General features: G+C 38.7%; 1 protein-coding gene across 13 annotated transcripts in view; it reads right to left on the reverse strand.

Moving 5' to 3' along the window:
• Positions 1-23158, reverse strand: part of PARD3 (par-3 family cell polarity regulator) — a 442615-nt gene that overhangs the window by 81345 nt on the left and 338112 nt on the right. For 11 of the 13 annotated variants that reach the window (XM_041408608.1, XM_041408607.1, XM_041408606.1 and 8 more), the window contains one exon: positions 16279-16533. In XM_041408608.1, the coding sequence (XP_041264542.1) occupies positions 16279-16533 (255 nt within the window). Of the gene's footprint in view, positions 1-16278; positions 16534-23158 lie in introns of those variants that run through there. The other 2 variants (XM_041408609.1, XR_005952971.1) reach the window with 2 other exon arrangements.

Raw genomic sequence — 23158 nt, forward strand, 5'->3', positions numbered from 1 at the left:
AACCATGCCCAGAGAGGAAGCTTGGTTGACTCTGGACTTTAGGAGTTCATATCAACTTGGTAACTAAATGACCTCAGGGCAGGATTAATATGCATGGGTAGGGAGCATTTGCAACTCTGCCTAAAGCTATCTCACTTGGATGCTCTGAATTGCCCTCCTGAGGATACTAGCACTCTCCTTTGGCTATATAGATAGCTTGGCTTTCTAATTTAGGCATGAATAAGATTTTTTTTCAAAACTTTGAATTCTTCTTTTGTGGAGCCTATGTAGCTTTGGCTAGGACACATCCCGACAGATTTAGGCCCGATAGAAACACATTAAATCAGAGTATTTCAGAGATATCCATTCATCCTCCAGGAGCTAAGAGTAGAACTTAGAATGAAACATTTTGGATCTAAACATACCAGTGGCACTTTAAGTTCTCTAATTTCTTTAAGTTCTCTACATTTCACAAACATTTTCTCTTTAACTCTGAAATTTTATAATTTTATAGCTAGATCCATAAACCATCATGACAATCTTAATTTCATCAACACTCTTAAGTGCAGTATGAAAGCTCAGTTCATTGAACCATCAAATAATACGACATAAGACCTAGTCCTGTTAATCATCATACATATATATATACATATATATATATATATATAGAGAGAGAGAGAGAGAGAGAAGCATATTTAATCCATTGTACATTCAGGCTGTCAAAATGTTTTAATTATTCAGTCAGAACAGTATGACTGCATGAATAATTTCAGTGTTCACCGCAGAGCAAGTTGGAAAATGGTCCTGATGAAACAACTGCACAGGAATTTTTAAAACACATACTTTTAAATAAAATTTGAGGTATAAGGAAGGAAGACATAAGCAGGTATAAGTCAGGTCTAGGACTGCTCAGAAAACATAATTTTTTCTGCCCCCTCTGCTAAGTCCTTTCCAGCTCAGATAATGTTTCCATTCTGCTGCAGGCTTCTCTCAGGAAATTCATTTCTTGACTTGATGTCACCTGAGGACATCCAAATGAACCTCCTACCATCTCTGTAGCCTCCTTTCTTTCTAATGCTGTGTTACATCTTAACATTTCACCGAACAACTGTAGGACAGACAACCTGATCTTAATATAAACTCTACACAATTCTGCACCACTCTCTATGGAATTGTACAAATAAAAGTAAGATAACATCACCCTTGAGGATTATTTTATGCTCTAAATGTACTCTTTCATAGGGCAATGTACTGGGCAAAACTGAAGGTTTTGGCCAACAGGAAACAAGACTGGAAGAAGACTGATTTCCTTTCCTTTTTATTCTTTTACAGGATATTCTTTATTTCATTCCCTTAATAATATTTCTACCCGTAGTGTTGCAGGAAGAAAGGGGACAGACGTTGTCTAGTGGGGATAATTGCAGGCGATATTTTGTAGAACAGGGTGAGCTACTGTATTAGACAGGACTCTTTCTTATCTGGTGTGTTTGCAGAGGAATGTATTAAACAGAAGTCCTTTAAGGTACATTAAGCCTGACAGTTGTCTTTCCTCCATTGTGAGTTTGGCACGTGTGACTGCTGTGAGACAAGGATCCAGGCTGCCACTGACTCTCATCTCAATGCCAGCTCAACCATGACATTCTCCAGTGTCTAGTGAATTTGTAGTGAGATATTCTGAAGAAGTTTTCCTTTTCCCTCATTTTTTCAAATGAACTTAATATAGTGTAAAGTGAGAGTTTATGATCCCAGAGAGAGATATACCATACAGACTAGCACAGCATAAAAAGTATTAGGATAAGCTTTGCAGCATCCCCCAGTGTCTCAACTCCGAGCCAAAGGGACTATTTACTAATCAAAAGCCCTCATATTTTTCATTCTTTGCTCCTCTTTTGATAACAGAAGGCCCAGACAAACATAAGCAAAGAGAAATTCTATCTGCTGTTCATGCAAGCCTGTTCACCAAATGCCTCCCATAGGCTGCTTTCCACCAGCCCTGCTATTCATTTAATCCATTCAGTCCTGAAGAAAGATCAACTTAGGCAATTAGACAAGGGATGTGGGCTCTGAGGGATAATTGGATGACTTGCATGCAATAAACTTCTTGCACGGTTTCTTCACTTCTTTCTTTTGGTCTCTTTGCTCATCCCTTTGTTTCTCATCATTAATTTTTTTAATCAAGTTTGCAACACCCTTGCAGTTACAGCAAGAGAGTAATGTGGCCAAGCAGCAAGAACCTGAACACCTACATTGCAGCTCCTGCTGTTTTATGCCTCTTTAAATTGTTCTGATGTGGTATCAAATGGGATGCAGCAGTCAAGGCTTCATTTTTGTATCAGCAGCACTGCTGAAGTTGCAGGGTGGGAATAAATGAGCTCAGGTATCTTTGCCTAATCTCACGTGAATTCTCGAGGAGAGCTCATATGGGGGGAAAAAAATATAACAACAGAATTTAATTGCATTCTGGTGAACTGTGTGTGAATTGTATCATAGCCAAGGACCTTACTAACATATGTTAAAGATTGCTGGAATGTAATTATTACCTTTCTTTACCCCCTATAGCCATCTTCATCCCACCTTCTTGTCATCTCCAAGTCCAAAGTCTGGGAGCTCTTTTTGCCTTGGGCACACAACCTCATTCTCATCCTTAGTCCTCAGCATGATGCTTCTAACTTTCATTTCCTCCTGTTTTCACATGTTACTCTCACATCAACAGCTCCCTCATGTCATCCTTCCTAATATTGTATTTATCTACTGTATGAAATTGCCTTCCTCTGCTCACATGAGTTTAAACTTCTCTTAGTTCCTTTTATTTCCTATACACTAGCACAATTTGTCAGACTGGATACACAGCAATTTAAAATCACATAAGAGTTTTAACATTTCCCTCCAACATTACAATATAATTCTCTTTTATAATAAATTCCAGTGAAATATTAATGATCATTATACTATCAACCACAAAAACCAATAACAACAAAAAATAAAAATCTGATCTTACACTGCCTAGCTTGAATTCTAGATTGTGTACCCAGCTGCTGAATTTGCAGAAGTCCTTTCCAGTGCTCATCTGCAAGGAGTAAAATATTGCAGTCACAGCTACCAAAACTTGGCTCAATCTGCAGGAATGACAGTTTTCCTTCTGGATGTCCACATTCAGCCTCACATGACAAATAGATACAATGTCCTGCAGACCTCCTCTGAAAAGATGCTCCGGTAACACTGACAGACATAACATGAAATCAGACAGACTGTGCAGAACCTCTGAAATGCTGTGGGCTTCTTACAAATGAAAAACACCCATTAAGAACAAGGTCAAGAGCAGAACAAAATTTATTTCTCCTCCTACTAGAGAGATATTTATTCAAGAGATAGCTACCTTCAGATGAAAGTATGGAGGATTTTAAGACAGGATTAATACCTGACTGAGAAAGAAATCTAAAACTACTTTGCAGAGTTCTTGAATGACTTGAGGCAGCTCTGCTCTCAGTATTGCCTCAGTGAAGAGAAGGTTTGAGTACCTCAGGCAGAATGATGAAGGATGTGACTGTTGACTTTCTTGAAATGGCAGTCGTGTTCTACCCAGAGAATACAAACTGAAGATGGATAATGAAATAAGAGGGTAAAACATGAAAAATATGATTAAACTAAGCACACAAAAGGAGTGATGTTGCACTTGTCTACGAACAAAGAAGGAAAGGAAGACGGTAACACTTTGCGTCTTTTCTGGTGCGATGTGGTGATAGCTGAGCTTGCTTTGTTCAGTTCTCAGCAGCAGTTAACTTGCTGTTTTGTGACTGAGGAACACAAATATTTATAAAAATATTTTTTCCTCCTTTCTTAGAATCTCAAGGGACACTCTCAGGTACCACAAATCTCAGGTGGTTTATGTCTTTCTGTTGTAGACCTCAGTACATTCAAGAGGACATGGAGGCAATAAAACAAAAACAATTAGATTAAACATTAGGCAATTGTCTTCCCAAACAAGAGCTGTAAAACAAAGAGCCCAGATAATGCTTCTGAACACACCCATTTCAATGTGCACTACACAAGTGACAGAATACATGACAGTAAGAACCAATTTTGTGTACAGAGGAGATCAGACCAAGTGACTAACAAGGTCTTCTCTGTAACTCTGTAGAAAATGGTTTCTGGAAGAATATCAACAGGCAGTTCTCACCAGAATACAGGTGTTAACCTTGGTGCCCTGGCCATGTTCCAGCCCAGGTAAATACGTTTTACACTTAAATTCTCCTTCCATACTGCCCTGGCTTGTCTCCACTCTCTGGCCCTGATTTATGTGCAATTAAAGAGCAGCAGTGTGTCACTGCACAGGTGTCAGTGCAGGGAGTGGGGAGGGGATCAGCTGAGGGGTGAAGGTGTAGTTATATTAACTACAAGTCCCATTAAAGGTTATGGAGTTTCTCAGGGTCCTTGCAAACATGCTCTCCAGATGAAAACCCTGCACAGACCATCCTATTCCTCACCTGTGCTTACAAGGAGGGCAGTTGATTTTTCTATTATTTTTTTCCCTGCAGGTGAGAGGATAGCTGGCTCCCCTTTGTCCCAGCAAGCTCAGCAGGCAGCTTCCTCTCCCTGATCTCCATCCTGCAGTGCTCCTGATCTCTACAGGAGAGTTCCTTCATTTCCCCCTCTGTCCTCTGGTGTGGCCCTTCAGCTCCACAGGAGATCCAGTGTCTCCTGAGCCTCCATTCCTGCAATGCACTCGCCATCTGCAAATTCTAGCCCAGAATGAACATAGCAAGCAGGACTTTGAGAAATGTTCAGAAGCCTCTGTTTCACTGCCAACAGAGTATAATTTCTTTGGGAGTTATGATCTCTTTTTGTCCAGGAAATTGCACAGATGAGCTGCAGAACCTCAGTGTTAAAAGAGAAACACAGAAAATCCTTTAGCAAAAGAAAGGCTGTCAGAGCCACACGTCCCACACAGCAGCAATCCTGCCCTAGCAGAACTAAATATGTATAAGGAGCAATCCAACAACACACACAGGTCTGAGCCATTTTTAAGGGTACTGAGGATTGCATCATTTTTGTTGGAGCTGAATGCTGTAAGCATAATACAAAACCTGTGAATTAAAGGACAAAAGGCAACTTCCTATGCAGCTTCCTTCATTTAAAGATGAATCAGAAGTTATACTGTGTTCTAAGACTTATTGTTCAAGTTTTGAGAGTGCAGCAGAGAAAAAAATATGTTTTCAAAATAATTTGGGAGAAACAAGATGTAATTAAGTGTATTCAGAAATATGAAAAGACAGTAGGTGAAAAAGCCAACATTGACAATTGTTCAAGGAGAAGTGCAATGATAACAATTATTTTGTAAGGTAATCCTTATTATTTTAAAATGTCTTTTGATGCCTGAAAAATTTGAATCTCTTGTTTCATATTCCAAATATTACATTAAGTGATTCAATAATTTTGGTTGTTTTTTTCAGTTTTTTTTTTTTTTTACACATACACCAGACTCCTCTTTGAGTTGCACAGCATTAGAATGAGAGAAAATGAACACAAACAGGAGCACAGGAAATTCTGATATAAAAGCATTTTCTCTTTGCCTTTGTTTTTCTAGCTAGCATGAAGCTGATCAAATAGTAGAACAGGCACCCAGGGAGCTAAATGAAATCTCCATCCTCAGAGATATTCAGGACACAACTGCAGCCCTGAGCAACTTGACCTGACCAAGCCCACTCCAAGCAGGGGGTTGGACTAGATGACTTCTGGAGGTCACTTCCTCTGGAGAAGAGGAATTTTTAGAGATTTTCTGAATACAAAAACATATAGACAGACATAAACACATGCATATAAAATTCTGTCACAGCCAAGCACATCCTTGTATCTGCATTTCATTCTGCACATGGGCATGTGCTCTACTGAATGTGGACACACACATGACATGCTACATAGAAGACAGAGGCATCTGAGCCAGGAGAAGGAATAATAAAAAACGTAAGTGTGAGCTCCAATAAAGCAGGATTATTTCTGACACTGAATGGTATGTTGGCTTTGCCTATTTTTCTGCTAAACTCTGACATCTTGAGCTGCAGCAATTTTAACTACAGCAGAGCAGTGCGACTAATGAAAGCTAATGAAATTCAGTCTGCATGAACTGTTCAGTGTGGCTTCACAGGACAAACAACTTAGCTCTGGCCATCTAAGCACGACCTAGAGGACGTTCCTGAAATTCTAATCAGACTGAATTGAGGAAAATAGCCTCATGGAAGAAAAGAAAAAAGATGGCCCTTCTCTAATTCACTGTGCCTTCACAGAATCAGGTGCACCCTCCCAGTGTGACACGTTTCACAACTGAGATGAGCAAAGGAAAATGAAGACTGTGACAGTTTTCCAGGCACTCAGAGAAAAGGATCAGGGTACAGCCCACGGCACCTGGACTGCTCCAACCCCCTATGCTGAGTAACCAGCCCTTGTTGCTCTAACAAGGCACCCAAATGGAAAGTTTTCCAGATACTGCTCTGCAGGGAAATCTTCCAAGATGAACAGGTTATGAATCTCAACTTAAAATAGTAACAGAAGTGCATTTGGGGACTAGAAATTACCAGAGTATGATAATGTAGACAAAACTTAGATGAACAGCCCTGCTAAAGTGAAAGGAGCAATTTCTTTTAATTGTACATCCTTCCATAAAATGCCTTTGCATAAATTCCCATAATTGCTCTTCTCCATGATCCCCCAAAGATTTAGACAAAAAAAAAAACATTACTTACAGCACTGTTTTAATACCAAGTTAGCTCTAGATGAACTACAAAGGCCTAATAGAGTAACTGCATAATCTTAATAACTCTACCAACTCTTAAATTCCCTATATCATGTCTCTAATATGTTTGCCTCACTTGCCATATATAAACCACACAAGTCCTCCATTTTCAATGTCTGTATGAGAACTTTTATCAGATACTGAAAAAAAACACTAATAAAAGCAAATGCTTGGAAAATTGTTTCCACAGAAAATAAGCCTCTGTCTTAAGTACAGTTTTAAAAAAAGTTGGATCAATTAGCAATCTGTGAATGTTAGAAACATCTTAACAATGTCTCAAAGATGAAAGAGCATATCACAGAATGAGGAAAAGGGAAAAAATTAAATTATGTCTGCAGTTCTAATGAATCAAAGCCCAGAAGGTGGTCTCCGAATCAGCAGGTTTTGATGAAATATTAAGAAAAATTATTATTGATGAAAAATGAATAAGTTCTTTTTGATTTTAGCAACCTTTAAATCACACTTTGCTAATTAAAATAGCTTCAGCACAACCCTCCATTCCTTGATAGGCATTTAGCAATCCTAAAAATGGGTGGGTTAATTTGACATTTTAGCCAATATGCATAGAGTTTATCTTAAGCTGGCAGACACAGCACAGTTTAAGACAATGTACAAAATAACACACAGCTAAACCTTATTTTTCTCTTTTTTTTCTTTCTTTTTTTCACTTTCATCTACTTTCTTTTTTCACACTATATCTACTAACACAATTACAAAGTAACAACAGACAACTTCTGCTTGTTTTCTCTGCAGCATAGTAACACATACTACCACTGTTAATGAGCCATGAACTATGTCTTTGGAAATAAAGACCAATGCTAATATTTTCTGTCTTCTTTGTTTGCCAGGTCAGAGCTCTTCCCACCCCAAAGATAAGTGGAAATGAAAAGTCTGAGGGACATTAGTTCTCACATCCCTTGAAGTCTAATTCTAATTGGGTTTTTTTAAAATGTTGGGAGTAGAAATTATGTGTTCTCTTTTCATCCCATCTTTGTACTGTTTCCTTTTAAATGGAAGCCTAGGAATGAGGGAAGGCTGTATTAAACTATGAATTGTTGCACACAGAAGACATTTCCTTACAGAAAGCAATGCAGCTCAGGCATACCATGCATTGTTACAAAACTATACACACAAATTAAAATGAAGCAAAATCTGCTCCTCTGCTTTTTCTTTCATAAATTAAGTCTTATATGTTATATCACTGTCTAAACTCTGGGTAGATGAAATTACCTATCCATTACAAATATGTCATCTATTTACCATAATAACATTTGATATATCCATCATGTAAGAAAGAGTGCTATGAATACATCAAATTGAAAAGCTATTTAAATGCCACTAGTATTTTAAAGAATGAAAAAAAAATCATGGCAAGTAAGTCTGATTTTAGAAATAAGTCTGACGTTCTTCAGAAATACCTAATCATATAAAATAGGTCATGCAAGAAACCTTTCAATGTTTCACATCACAGTGTTTGAGCCTTAAGGAACAAGATTTCAAAGACCTTATAAACCAATTCTTTAACAATATATCATGAAGTACAAGGCTGCAGGAATATACACTGTTTTCTGAGTGATGAGTGGAAAAGCACTGTTTTTCAGCTTTCCAACCAAGAACAAACTGAAATGAGATCTTTTAGCAATTTCTCAGTTTCCAGGGCTGCCAGTGTGGTATGTTTCATTCAATGAGTTTACAATATGTTAAAAGGAATTAACCACTTCCCCTTGCAACCTATATGAAGTGATGCTATTTTCCTTCCTGAAGTTCGCTGCAGAGGATTCCTCCCCACAATTCGACTCCACCACTTCCTCCAGTGACAAAGTACTTTGACCATAAGCAGGATGATTTGTGGGTCACATAAACAAACAAGGCTGGCCATAAGGATAAACAGTGTAGCTAAATATAGTTTGTCTCATCTGTGAAGGAGGTATCATTCATAAAAATAGAAAAGAAGGAAAATCCTTTCAAACCCTCCAAAATTAGAAGAACATTTTACTGTTCATCCATTAAACTACATTAAAGATTTAACTTCAAATTGCATATTTAATTTAAGAAAGTAAAAAGCCAAGATTTCATGAAAACACAGGACTCTCTCCAAGCTCTTCCTGTGCACCCCTCTCCCATAACCAGACAAATGGAAAATGAAAAACCCTAGCTCTTCAAATGCTTGGAAAGGAGAAGCCTGAATCCTTCACCAAAGAGGAACAGATGGGTTGACTGGAGGGACATAAAAGACAAAAAGATCATAAATTTGTATTCTATTTAGAAAGGGCCACATTCAACAGCAACAACAAATTAAACTGATTAAATTATGGTTTTTAAGTGAGGCACAACATCAGTTTGCAATCCAAATTTTGGTTAGTAGGACTTGCAAAGAACAGATTTTAGCAGTTTACACCGGTAGGATCAAAACACTTGATTTAATGAACGGGAAAGCCTTTTCTTTTTCAGCTTTGTGTACTCAAATATTCCCCATAATTTTCTCAGGATGAAGAACTTCAAGTTGCATTGATGGCATTAGTGGGAAAAAAAGATGTGCACGTTATGCACACAGCTGGGTTTTTGGACTGCAATCTCAAACCATACAGTAACCATTTGATGCCTGAGACATGGCCTTTTCTAGCTTTTGCATCATGGCTTTTCATACTGGGATATATAATTATAGTTTTATTTTTCCTTTTTTTTTTTTAATTAAATATTAACTTCTACCATCTGAAAAAAAAGTAAAGGTTTTTCTCTTTTTTAATCCAAGCAACAAAACACCCAACTGATCTATATCTGTGTGCAAATTGTACTAATTTACCGACAAACAATACTACGCATGATTCAGTTACAAAATACTTAAATTACTAATATATTGTGTTGAAGGGACAGGTTTTGATCCACCTTTTATAAACAGTCTCTCAACTGCACTTAAAGGAACTGAAAATCCCCCAGCTCTGCAGATACTCCCAGCTTCCAGCTCCGGGAGCGCATCCGCAGTCTCCCAGAGCAGGGGCACCAAGGGCATGTTTGGGTGGACCCCTCTTCACCTCCTGGTCCTGTAACCCAGAGAGGGAAGTTCACCTCTCTTATCTCTCTGTGCATTTGCCCACTGCAACCATTTGTAGAGGTACTAACCCCAGCTGCTTTTGTGAAAACAAACAAATAGCTGTCACACTTCAGACTGCACGGCAAGCCGGCCGGAGCAGAGGGGAAGAGAAACCACCAGGGCTTCAGTGAGGCTGTGGTAAATGGAGAGAGACGTGGTTCTCACAACAGTATCAGTGCTTGCTATCTATTCAGAGAGAGACCAGGACTTCCAAGTAATTAAAATGGGAGACCTGAATAGAGTTCACTGTATGTCTGCTATTTATTCTACCAAAATGGTAACCCAAACAGGGGAGTGCAGTTGCATACTTTCACAATAGGGAGCCTACATAAATCCTCATGAATTTATATTAAAACTTGTCTTATATTCTATCAAGATGGAAGAACAAAAGAAAACAACCAACCTAAGATAATAAAATGCCAATGCTAATAATGTCTATTGGGTTCTAAATATTGGGTCTATGAGAGACCAAGCTAATTTTTAGGCAGTCCTGTGGGCAAGGATTACTGGCTTATAGGATGAAGGGTAGAGAAACAAAAAACCCCAATGTGTTAGCACTAAAGTGAAATTAAACCCCATGAAGAGTCTCACAGAGGCTCTAACTAATCCTTCCCTGGGTTATAACAGACAGAGGAGGAAAAATACCACAATGACTTCCAAGTATTTTTTTCAGTTTTACACATTAGAGAACTGCAAACAGTTCATTAACCCACTGCTCTCCAGGCAAGTTGCCTTGGAGAGTCTGATTATTCCATAATGGCATATGTGTCATTTCCTAGGCCAGGAAAACCTTTTCAGAAGTCAGATTCTCACAGGAATGAAACTCACAAAAGAGTGACACTGACTGGAAGGTAAGGATTTAAAACCTGTAACTATTAATTCCTGAAACATTACCAATTACTTATGGCATTTGCAAAACAAGAAGGTCCCTGCTCTGAAATGCTTGCAACTTGAGTATTCTCAACATATTCACCTGCATGAGTGGTTCCTTCCCCTGTAGCACAGTATCTGCAGGGCTCTGATGGCAGAGGGTGATAAACAGGGAAGAATAAGGGATCCAGGAGATAGGAAAACACTTCCAAATCAGCAAAGAGAAGTAAACAGAGGTAGGAGGGAAGAGCTTACTCATAATCTTATCCAATATAGGTTGTTAGCCCTCTGCACAGCTCTGCAGGTTTTAAATGTCACTGGACAGATGGTTTGCAGTGTCGTGGCCTTTCCCTTCACGAAAGTGCTCTTCAAGTCAACTTCCAGAACCATCAAAAAATCTCTTCTTCTGAGAAACATCCTAGCATTTACAACATCCATCACCCTAAGTAATAACTCCTATCTCTATCTCTGGTGGGCCTGGCAGTAAGCTCAAATTCCTACGCATAAATGATCCCACAGACTTAAGAACACTCCTGTGACTGACACTACTAATAAAGAAGTTTAATATAGCTGCACAAGAGCCTGCTTTTTTTAACAAATATTTATCCAAGCACAGCAATATAGTATTTCATAGCTTTCATGACCCATTCTGCTATTGCTAAGAGTTATTTTATATACACCAGAAAGACAGGGTCTGCTTATTTCACTTTTTACATATTCTTTTATTATATCAGAGTGTTTCTATGCAGTTTCCAGGTTTCATTACTCTCATGCCAATTTACGCACAAAGATATTACTGAGAGAATCAAAGTTAACAACTTAATAAAATGTTCTCCCATTCTTTTTGGAAAAGCAGCAAGGAAAGTATGTGACCCGACCTGAAAAAAAAAAATCTTGCCTCTTTGCACTGAGCAGATGACAGTTAAAGGAAGTGGGGTTATTTTCAGTTCCCAGATATTCCTTTGACATAACTTGATTCCACTTCTGATAGAAAATAAACCAGTTCATAAAGGTCTCCCTTCTAAAATGAAGTTTTTTTCTTTTAATGGCAAAATGCATGCAAAAAGCATATGATTATGGTATTTATGTTTCCATTAAAACGTCCTCAGAAAGCTGGAGGAGTCTAACCTACTATTTTCAAGCTATTTAGATTTACAGCAGCACAGTGCCTATTTTATTTCAATTTTATTTCAGGACAATGCACTCTTGGTGGGAAATGATTAAAGAGTGACAGCCATTAGGAGTTGTCTTTCTACATCGTGCCCAGCTATGGGTGTCAGGTGATTGCCATAAAGCCCCACTGTATGGCATCCTTGTCATCTACATGAAAAGCAGTATTGATCAGTCATTCAGCTTCTCTTCTGTGTAATGCAAAACATACTAGAGACATTTTTCAGCTAAGCTGAAAGCCTTATTCTCAAGAACTATGTTCTTGAGACACCTCTTTCCCAAATGGTGAAATAAACATAAGATTATACATTCCACCTCTGCTTCACTCCATCAATGCCTAACATAGAAGTGAAAAACTTCTTAGCAGCCTGTCTCTATTTGCTGTCAGTGCAGTGGATGAAGCTGATGTCACAAGGGCAGCTCATGTATATGGAGCTGGGCTGATCATCAATCTCTTCTAACTTATTTATTTATTTATTTATTTATTTACTGCTAGAGCTTCCTTTCTTCTGAGCAATAAACTCCTCTGTTAAGAAAGACTATCTGCTTTGATTCTCTAGGATAAAGAGCAGAAAACAACTTTTTTAGTGCTATATCTGTAACCAATATAATCACCGAAAAACCAAACCAACCAACAAAGTAACACTTTCCCCTCTAAACCCCACCAATATCCATTATTGATTGAACTCTGATGCAATACAAATCTGCATTAAAGTAGTTCTAAACCAGTTTCAAGTCCTGTAAAGATATATTTCAGTAGCTTTTACTATTTACAGGCTGGATTTTTTTACTAGCCATTGTCAGTAAAATTGGGTAAAACATTGTCACTTACACACATCTAGCTGTGCATGTCTCCAATGAGTGAGTTAATATCTTTTCCTCCTTTGCTGTATTTTGACATTATATGATTTCATTTCTATTTAGAGAAATGGACAAACAAAATTTAAAGAATAACCACGTGTTTCCTACCGTTTTGTACTATCTGTCTACACTGATGAGTAGTTGACATACTTGTCCTCCACTTTGCTTTTCACTATTTGCCATGATACAGTTAAACTTACAACAGTTGGTGGTATGTGTTGATGAAAGTAATAGAGAAGTTGAGGGAATATTAAAGGAAAACAAACCCTGACAAGGCCTCACACACAGCCACAGTAATTCTCTTGCAAGTTACAAAAAAAAATTGTCATAAATGTTTAGCAATGGAATGCAAACTATTATGGGACATTTTGTTATAGGCTCCTTCGTAACAGACTTTTAAATAACCTTTTGAACATACTTAAATGTCAAATTTTGTTTGGCACTAAGCACCAAACTTCAATAGAAATAACATTTCCCATATAAACAATGCTGCTTTTAATATCAATGTGCTAAAGATTTGAGACAGCCTGGCCATTACCAGCTCCTGGCAGTTCAGCACAAGGGTAACACAGTGAGTGATTTCCCTTTCCATCCACAAAGGCTGGAAGCAACTGTCTCTACTCGGGTAACCTCTGAAACATGCAGAACAAAGGAAAGGATGGGAGGGAGAAGAAGTAAAACACACTGAGAGTAACACTCACCATGGGTGAACACTCATGTACACAACATTTTAAGGATGCAGAACTGCAGTCAATTATTTCTCATCAAATTCTCATCAGAATAAATCAGACTGCAGAAAAGAGAGATGAAGAGTCTTGAGCAGAGCCACTTGCATGCCTGGTGTCAAAAGGGGCATCACAGGCAATGCCAAGTGAAAGAGGAAGGTCTCACTGCTGGAAAGGGATGGCAAGAAAGAAACTGCAATGCACATGGGGTGAGGTGATGGGTTTTCTACAGACAAGGAAACAAAAGAGTTAACAAGCACTTCAGGTCCACATAGTGACAACTAATTCTTAGAAAAATGCTCAGATGATGCTATCTTAGTGTATATAAGATAAAGCCTGTAAAAGACAGAGCAGCCTTTGGGAAGGTATCTCAGCCATAATCCAGGCTCTCACACTGAAAATTACAAAGGTCAAGCTCCCAGACACCCCTCACACACCTCAAGGATGACTGAAAGCTGCCCCCTCACAGCTGTTACACCTCCTCCATGCCCAACCAGGTGATCTTTAAAATCCCTACCAATCCAAACTATTAGTTACATGATTCTGTGACACACTCTCTCAGCACTAGGCCCAAAGTACAGACCCAGCTTCTGGGAGAGGTAATTATGAACCTGAGATTGTGCACATCACTGCAACATTCCACAGAAGGTCTCCTGGAACCAGGGGCATTCACCATCACCACAGCTTGGTTGTTGATAAAGATGTGAGGAGAGAGAGTAAAGAAAACCCTAACACACCAGACCTTCATGCCTCAAACCCCTGAACAGGTATTTCAGAGTACACTTACAGCAAAGAATAATACTTTACATTTGAATTAAATATTTATTTCTGGGCGTTTCTTGTCAAATGTGGCCCCCTTTATCACAGGACTTAGGCTGGTTTTTTGTGGCCCATTTCTGGTACCCTACTTGCATTTTATCTCTTTGCTCAGGCCTATTGTGTGTGCTGGGTCTTTCTTTTTGTCACAGCATGATCCAGCTGTGAGAGACAGGACCCTCTGTGCTCCAGGAGCAGCCTGAATGTACAAAACTACTGCACTGCTCTTCAGTCCTACCCACCTGATTAACATCAGATTCCCCTGGTACTCCATTATCTTCCACTTTGCTCACTCTCTCCTGGCTCTTTTATCAGCAACCACACAGAGTTAACTGGGTCATGCAGGTCTCCTATTTTGCCGTGCCAGGTTTGTATCAAAGAACTTTTTTTTTGTTGATGTGACATTGATGCCATTCAACTCTAGCATGAAACACTGCCTTTGGTCTAACAAAAACAGCCATGAGAGTCACCACGTGGCAGACATATCCAACCAAGCTATCTTGAGTTCCAAAGGCACAAAAGTGCTGAAATGTCAGGCACCTGGGTATACCAGTGCCAGCCAATATAAGGCTAAGGAATACAAAATTCCAAGGACACAGTTGCTGTCATCTTCTAACATTATTTTGCTTCCTTCACTGAAATAACATATATATACCACAATATATAAATTATTTACCATGAAAAGTACACCTTTTACACAATGCAAGAGAACAGTGTGATTGAGAAAATAAAAATGCAGCTATGCAACCAATTTTTAGTAAAAATGTACGCATTCCACAATGCATCTGAGATTTTCTTATTTGTCATATTAGAGGATGTATATTTATCAATATTATGTAAAGACAATTTGCAAAATAGATCAAGTGGAGGGTCAAGTACAATACTCTCAGTCCTCAAAGAGTTTTAGACATTTAGCTGAAATATAAATGACTCCATTACCACCTAGAACAGAATATGCAAGGTGAATGGCACTGCTCATGTAGAAGCTATACAGATCCCAAACACTGCACACAAAGACATTGCTTTGCTGATTTTACTGAAAATTCAATCTTTTTTCTGCTGGAAAGAATGAGGTAGAAAACAAAATGAATGGCTTTACTTTGAACTAAATAAATAACTTCCAACTGAGTGAACAATATGTCTTGCATTAGGATTTTATGTTAATCTTTGTAACAGTGAGAAAATGCAGAACTACAAGTTTACAATAGTAAGCCAAGAAAACAGGTGTATTTTCACTGTTAAATATAAAAACCCCCTGTGAATTCTGCCTTTCGCTATTTTTACTTTATGTTAGTTTACATTCCTCTTTTAGCTTCAAGTTTTCAAATGAACTCAGAACTTCATCAACAGAAACCACAATTTTGCCCAGTTTCAGCATAACAAAAAGCAAGACACAGTTCAGATAATGTAACTGAAGGAAGAGTACAAATCATAAGATACAGCCCAAGAAGTAACTCATGAATGAAGTTTAGAATTTGTTCACTTGATCTATACTTAATCAAAAATCTCATCCTGTTAGACTGAAGTTCAGAACTACAGTAGGCCTAGAATCCACGTAAGCTTTAACCCATTTTTGCTATAACAACAGTAACCTTTTAGAGATTTTGTAACAGCAGTAAATAGATTGGAAATGTATTGCACAAATATATCTTTTATAGAGCTTTGACAAATAAACCTGATTACGTTAAAAATTTGAATTTGATTCTAACGATACCCAACAGCGAGTCCAAAATTCCAAACCATCTGAAGAAAGAGAAGAAATGTAGTTGCTCTGCAGCAAACAACTCTCCTGTCCCATTCTCTAACAGGCTTATTTGAGTGAGTTCAATACTGTTCCACATAAAGGCTTAAAAAAGCCATGAATAAAAATGCAGTGCTGCCTTTCCAACTGATGTGGACAACCACCTCCCATGACAGAAGCAACAGAAGGGCAGATTTTGAGATTTTGAATTTTGCATTGACTGACGTGTGGTGCCTACCTGTCTACAGGCGAAGACTTTGAATTCCGTGGTTTCTTCACTTGGGCGTACAAGGCCTCCACCGTGTGCCCTTCCCGCGGGCTCTGCGGCCGGGCGTTCAGCGCTCCTGTGCCACTGTTGGGAGAGTCGTAGGCGGCGATGCCGGCGTACATTGGATCCGCGTCACAGCCAAACGCCCGGCTCAGATCCTGGATCTCCGCATAGTCGCGCTCCCGAGCTTGCCTCTCTCGAAATTCTCGCGTTTTCGCCTGGATTCTGAAAAGTTAAAAGAAGGTTGAAACCGATGGATGGCCCCCCTGAGAAATCTGCAAGCAGCAGTTAGCAGACACTTTAGGTAGCCTGTCTTAATGGAAACCAGTGAAGGTTTCCAGTTTCAGTTTGCCATGAGGTCTCAAGTTTACCTTGGACGTTGAAGCCTGGACTGAAACAATGCTAACAATCAACTTGGGTCTTTAAGGAGTACATCTGATTATGCACTGTCTTTTGTTTCATTATCAGCTAAATAATGACTAGCTACAGCTGCTGGTAAACAGAGTTAATCTATCATTTCATGCTTCTTAGGATGCCTGTGCTATTACCTGGCCTGACATCATTCATATTGTATTGTACTCCATCAAAACTTACCAGATTTAATGGTTCTAATGCATGTGTTTAGAGAGGAATTTTAATGTACTTTCTTACTACTTTTTTTTTTCCCAGAATTTAAAACCTGTGTAGGGATAGAACACATGGATATATTTACGTCTGCATGCATGCAGTAAACAGCAGAAGCAGATTCTTGTATGATTCCTTTGAGATGTGCATGCTTTTAAAAAATATAAACAAACTGAATCTGGCATCTCTCAAAAGCAGGCTGCATCTTCTCAGAAAGTGTCTTGTGTTAGAGTCACAAATGAAAGGTGATACTGGACAGGGTTTATATCTATGTGCACTAATTTAGCTGTATGATAAAAAGTGACAGATAGAAACAGATGACATTTAGGAATCTGACAAGCACAAATCGAGCAGAGGTCATATTTTCAAAAGCACATAAAGCTATTAAAAAAATTTGATCTGGGCTTCGAAGTCTCTTTGGTATTTTATAAAATTTGATGTATTGCACACATATATGCACAGCGAACTGACCACACCCCCCCTTTACACTGTCGCCCCAGACCAGTTTAATGCTCTGTCATCATTGCAAAATGAAGCTGTCTCCTCCCTTCCATTAGTAAAATGTGCTCCTTTTTCATCTAATACAGCCATGGCTACAGAGTGACAGCATCCATCCATGCAGACTACAGCTCTATGCATCTGTGCTGTCTGCCATTTTCAAAGATATCTTGTTCACCAACTTTCAACAAGAGCAGCCTATTCAAAGCCTCTTTCTCTTTTACAGCAAGCCTTGAGTCTTCTGAAACTAGAAAAGCCTTAAAGTTAGGTAACTTTGATATTCTTGGGAATTTTCAAGATGAGATTTGCATAAATAAAAGGGGATACACAAAGGGTGGGATTCAGACTGCAGATAAAGACATTAAATCCTAGTGCCAGCAGTAGGTGAGCTCAGAGCAGCCACATGTGCAGGCTCCCCTTACAGTGGCCAGGAGCTGTTGGCAGTGGTCTCCAGAGTCAGGAACCACCGATGTGTCAGAGAATGAAAGTCACTCTAGAGACACTCTTGATGCTGCTGCTTAGGTTTCCTCAGGAGCTTGGATACCCAGCCTTGACTGAGCTGCTCAAAAAGAAGCAGCTCTGGCCACCTGACATCCCCAGGTAATCCTGAAGGATTTGCGGCTGCTGGGCAAATGCTGAAGGTCATGCTGAAGTCCCAGAGATTGTGACAGCCCAAATGACACAAGTGATCAAGCATGTGCATCCAGCCCTGAGCTGGTATGTGAATATCAGAAATGGCTCTTCCTCAGACAGTCCCAAGCAAACTGCTCCTCTACAAAGATCACCATTAAAAATAAGGGAATAGAGGGATGGCACGGATACACAGACATGTTTTCCCCCACAAATCCTGAAAGTATTGACCATAGACAGTGATTTGGGATACAACCAATTGACCAAATTACCTTCAACAGACAGAGCCACCTACATTGATGGTTCAATGATCCATTTACATGCCCCATGTTCAGTCACAGTGAAAAGAAAAAAATAAATTTAAAAATTCATTTTAAACTAACCTTTTTAATTTTACAAATATTAAAATTCTTTTCTTTATTTGTTGCTTTTTATTTTAATAGGGAAAAATGGAAGTGAAAATGATAACACTAGTCAGCTGAGAGAATTTTCCTCTACAATTTCAGCAATATCAGACTGGAATTGTTTTTTGCTTAATTTACAGTGGAGAGGGACGCAAATTTAAATGCAAAACACATTTCAAACTTAAACAGGGTTTCTGCAGGTCTATTTTAAAATAAAAACATGTATTTTACCTTCTCCAATACCCCAAAACTGTTAATTCAGAAGTGTTACAGCCTGAATCACTTGGAAGGTATCTATGTAGGAGGAAAAGCAGGTCTGAAAATCACCTGTGTATGTTGAATCCTCTCACTGTAGTTTACATCCCAATTTGTAGTCCAGTATTATTTATTCTGTGAAGAAATGTATTTATCTACTGATATTTGTCCTCTCAATGGGAGAAGCAATGGAAATCAGAAATTTCTTAGCCATTGGTAGCTTTAATTTTCCTTTAAATGGATAATTTATCATCACATATGGAAACACTGACACCAATTTGAAGGAAAAAAAATCCATGTATTTTAGATAACCAAAATTTCAGTGCATGAAATCAGGCAGTGTAACAATAATGTGGCATAGAGTAATTCAATCAGAAGAAAACATTGTTACCTGAAGTGCTTATAAAACAGAATTACCTGGTGGTTACAGGTGATATCTGCTTTTGTTACACAGACTGCTATGGGAGAGGGCAGTGACCTTCTGTGACTTTTGACCACGAAGATCCCATCACTCCCCACAGGTGCAGACACGAGTGTGCCCTGTTTCATGTGAACCACCTTTTCTCCTGCATCTGCTTATTGGCTCTTTAATGGTTTGGATGCTGAGCCATTTGCAGCCAGAGCATTCAGGTTTTCCCATACATGGCTCCATAAGGGATACTTAATCCCATTCAAGTGGGAAAGAACTGATTGCTGAAGTGTTGTGCAAGTAATTATGTCCACATCTACCAGGAAAAATTTTAGAGTATTTTCTACAATTGCTAATACAATGTATTAATACACATACATAGTATTAAAAATCAAAGTCTAAACACATTAATCTTCCTGTTAATTATAAACAAAGTATCCAGTAACTGTTTGCAATGACATTTAACAAAAGATAACACTAAAATTGAAGGCATAAGGTGTCCGACTATACTGAAACCCAAAATGTTCTGATTTTTTCCTCTTAATTATTCTTTTGTGCTTTACATTTAAGCCAGTGTGAAAATGCTAGCACTTTCACATGACAAAAGTATAGGCATTTCAATTGCTTAACATATTTTTGAATATTGTTTAAAATATGTTTGGGTTTGCCTTTTCAAGGACACACCACATTTAAACATTATGTCTTTCAGCTTGAAGGAACCAAACGACTAGGGAAAAATATGGAGGCATATTCTTGAAAAGATTAAGAGCTCTCAGCTGAATACTGCACTATCCCTTTTGAATTTTAATAGCTTTCAACTCTGAATATATTTTAATATAAGGACTTGTACTTAATGTGATGCTGTATTTTATGCTGGCCCCTCTGTGTGCTCATATGTGTATATGCTTGATGCACCCTAAATCATTTGTAAGCATACACCACATCAAGTATGTATATGGGAAATGCCACTGCAGACTGTTGTGGGGAAGATTAAAATGGTTATGTAAACACACTGTGCAGTACAGATGAGAACCTAGAACTCGCTCTGTGCTTCAGCCCTAATCAGCAACACCCCCGCTAATGAAATCCAGTGTCTGGAGAAGTGTTTGACCACAGAGCTTTGGTTTCATCATGTGGATAAGTGTATTAAGCTGTCTTCAGTGAATTGTATTCATTCATGACATGGCACAATAAAAACGCTATGTCTGAGATTTCAGATCAGCTAATTTTGAGGATTTATGGCCATGTTAAGGATTTTGTGGTGGTTTGATAACAATAATAATAATAATGCTAATGCTTAACTTTCACATAACTCTTTTCATCGTTAAAGAGTTTTTGTAGAAACTGCGAATCAATGTTTCACTATTTAAACTGAACTTTTAAAAATACAAAAGCTATCCCAAGAAGTTTCTAAACCCTTCCTGCTGAAATGTTAACACTGAAAATGTCAACAATGCATTGTCATACTTTTGAGACTCAAATTATAATGTTCAGTATAAACTATCCTCATGCATTTGTGTGCCATTCAATTCGAAAGCTAATGATAACTGCCTCAAATGACAATATTGTTAGCTGCAGAACTTCCTATAATTGTTAGAAGAGCTTTTCATTGCAAGCTAATCCAGTAATGATAGACATACCCATTGTACAGCAATTCCTATGCACGTGAAATGGTCGTCGCAAAAAGAAGGCAAAAGCTTTTGCATGGCTGTCCCCAGGAAACAGCAGCTACCTTGTTCCCTTCCTATAAACTGTGAGCGATATTCAGCTTTCAGATGAAGGCAACTACCATTTTAGACACCTAAATTTAGGTATCAAGGCATGTTTTGAACTCCCAGGAGAGCTGGTCAAGATTCAGTTACATGAGGCAGCCGCTGCATGGTCCAGCACTCAATTCAGCTGAACATCTGTAACATGGACATTTTAAAGTGAAGCCAAACCCTTCTCCAGGCTCTTCCAACTGTGTTGAGTAGTCCTTCCTTGACCACAAAGAGCATTTAGCCATGTAACTCATATGCAGGTACTAAGTAATCGTGAATTTGGGATTCAATTCCACCGTGATCTAAATGTTTACTGCAGTTCTCTGAACTATACTTTAACTTTTTTCAGCAACAGAAAAGTCAAATCCATGGAGCTGGATGAGCTGTTGCTGGTAAAAGTGAATAAGCAAAGCTGTCAGAAGAAACCAACAATTATTTCATCTACAGTTGGGAGTAAAATATAAATATATCCTATAAATATAACCCAAATCCCCCGGGACCTTCAGTCTCCTTTGTTTGGATATTTTCATATTAGTGATTTAGGTCCTTGCAAAAAAATCACTACTTATCTTAATTGATGAACACAGCATGGGAAAGATATTCATGGCTAGTACATTACATTTGCCACTGCAATGGCAGCAATGTCCTCCCCTAAGAGCAGAAAAAAAGTTGGCTGCTGTTTCTGGTGTGCAATTGCTTGGTCAATTCAATTAATCCTCCTGCTGCTGCCAGGATTCAGCTATTGCCCAAGTGATAATCCACACCCTCGTCTTTTCCACCGAGACTCGCTCATTTACAAAATCAGTATTGAACGCTTGCAGTTCCACATATGTGAGATGGCTGACAATGTTTATTAAGGATAGAAACAGCATTGTGTAAGGACAGAAGCTTAATGACAAGCCATTCACGGCTGCCAGTTCTCAGCTCTTCTACCATCAGACTGGCGTGCGCTGGGATGATGGATTGGAAACAGAGAAAAACAACAACACGTTTAGAAAGCCAGTCAGCTTGTTCAAGTTAGTCCAGCGGGATGAACACATTCAGTCCAATTTTTGCCAGATATCGTTTCTAATAAAGAGGTCAGAAAGTGCATTGGCCAGCAGCCAGATCTTGTCAAATCTGTCCCCTCCTTCTTTGCTAGTGAAAAATACCTTGCAGGCACAGCACACCGGGTCTCACTGTTCCTCCCCCAACCTTCTCAACTGCCTGCAGGGCTTTAATGGCCCTTTTTCTAATTTTTGGCAATCAAGTCAATATGGGAGTTTGTCCTCTCCTGTATTTTTCTTTGACCTTTGTCTGGACTCAAGCAGAATTTTTCTGACAACTACCCTTCTAATGAGGGTACCTTGATTATAGGCATTACTGTGATTTCACTCTGAACTGGCATATGACACTTAGCTTTTCTTGCCATGATTAGAGCTAGTCAGTTATCACAGTTATAACCACCCCTCAGCAGAGCCATCTGCTTTCCTGGGAAAATCATTCTGAAAGATCACTGTGCACTATGGATAATCCTGGCCACCAACAGCCACAGCTTGTAAATGAGAAAGACACCTCCTCTTCCTCATTTCCCCCCATTTCATTCAAAACGTAAACGCATTTTTTAAAAAAAGTCAGAAAATACTGTAATGTAGATATAATTTTTAAATTGAAAGGCTAGAGACTCAAATTTTTGAAGTCATAAAAAAAATTTAAGAGTTCTGCCTTATCTGCTATAGATACACATGTGTGGCAAGTTGACTGAAATATGACCATCCTCTGACCTCAGACACATGAGGAAACATATGCAAAATGTAGTCAGTTTGCACAAGCATACAGGGACAAAATCAGAAAGGCCAAGGCATAATGTGAAATAAAAGTAACAGGGAGCTTTAAAGATGACAATAAATCATTGAGTAATTGCATTAGCAGTAAAAGGAAGAGCAAAGAAAAGGTTGCTCCCCTGCGTGGCAGGGAGGGAAGGATATTGACAGATGATGCTGAGGAGACCCGAGGCTTAATGGTTTTTCCCTTTGCATCTGTCTTCACTGAAATGGTTGACTGCAAGCAGATGACCAGCATAATTGACTACCACCAATAACAAAAATATCTTCAATATATCAGCAAAATAAGTAGCTAGAAACTGGTTAAGGTAGTTGAAGTAATCTGACACACACAACTGTCTGAGGCAGCCTCAGACTTTTTCAGCAACTAGGAAAACTTGTTGAGGACAGCTAAAATACTAAAAAACTAGGAAAAGTCAAACATACCTCACAGAAGGAAGAGAATTA

Source organism: Onychostruthus taczanowskii, unplaced genomic scaffold (genome assembly GCF_017590055.1).
Source record: "Onychostruthus taczanowskii isolate IOZ18803 unplaced genomic scaffold, ASM1759005v1 scaffold3, whole genome shotgun sequence".
NCBI classification, from domain to species: Eukaryota; Metazoa; Chordata; class Aves; order Passeriformes; family Passeridae; genus Onychostruthus; species Onychostruthus taczanowskii.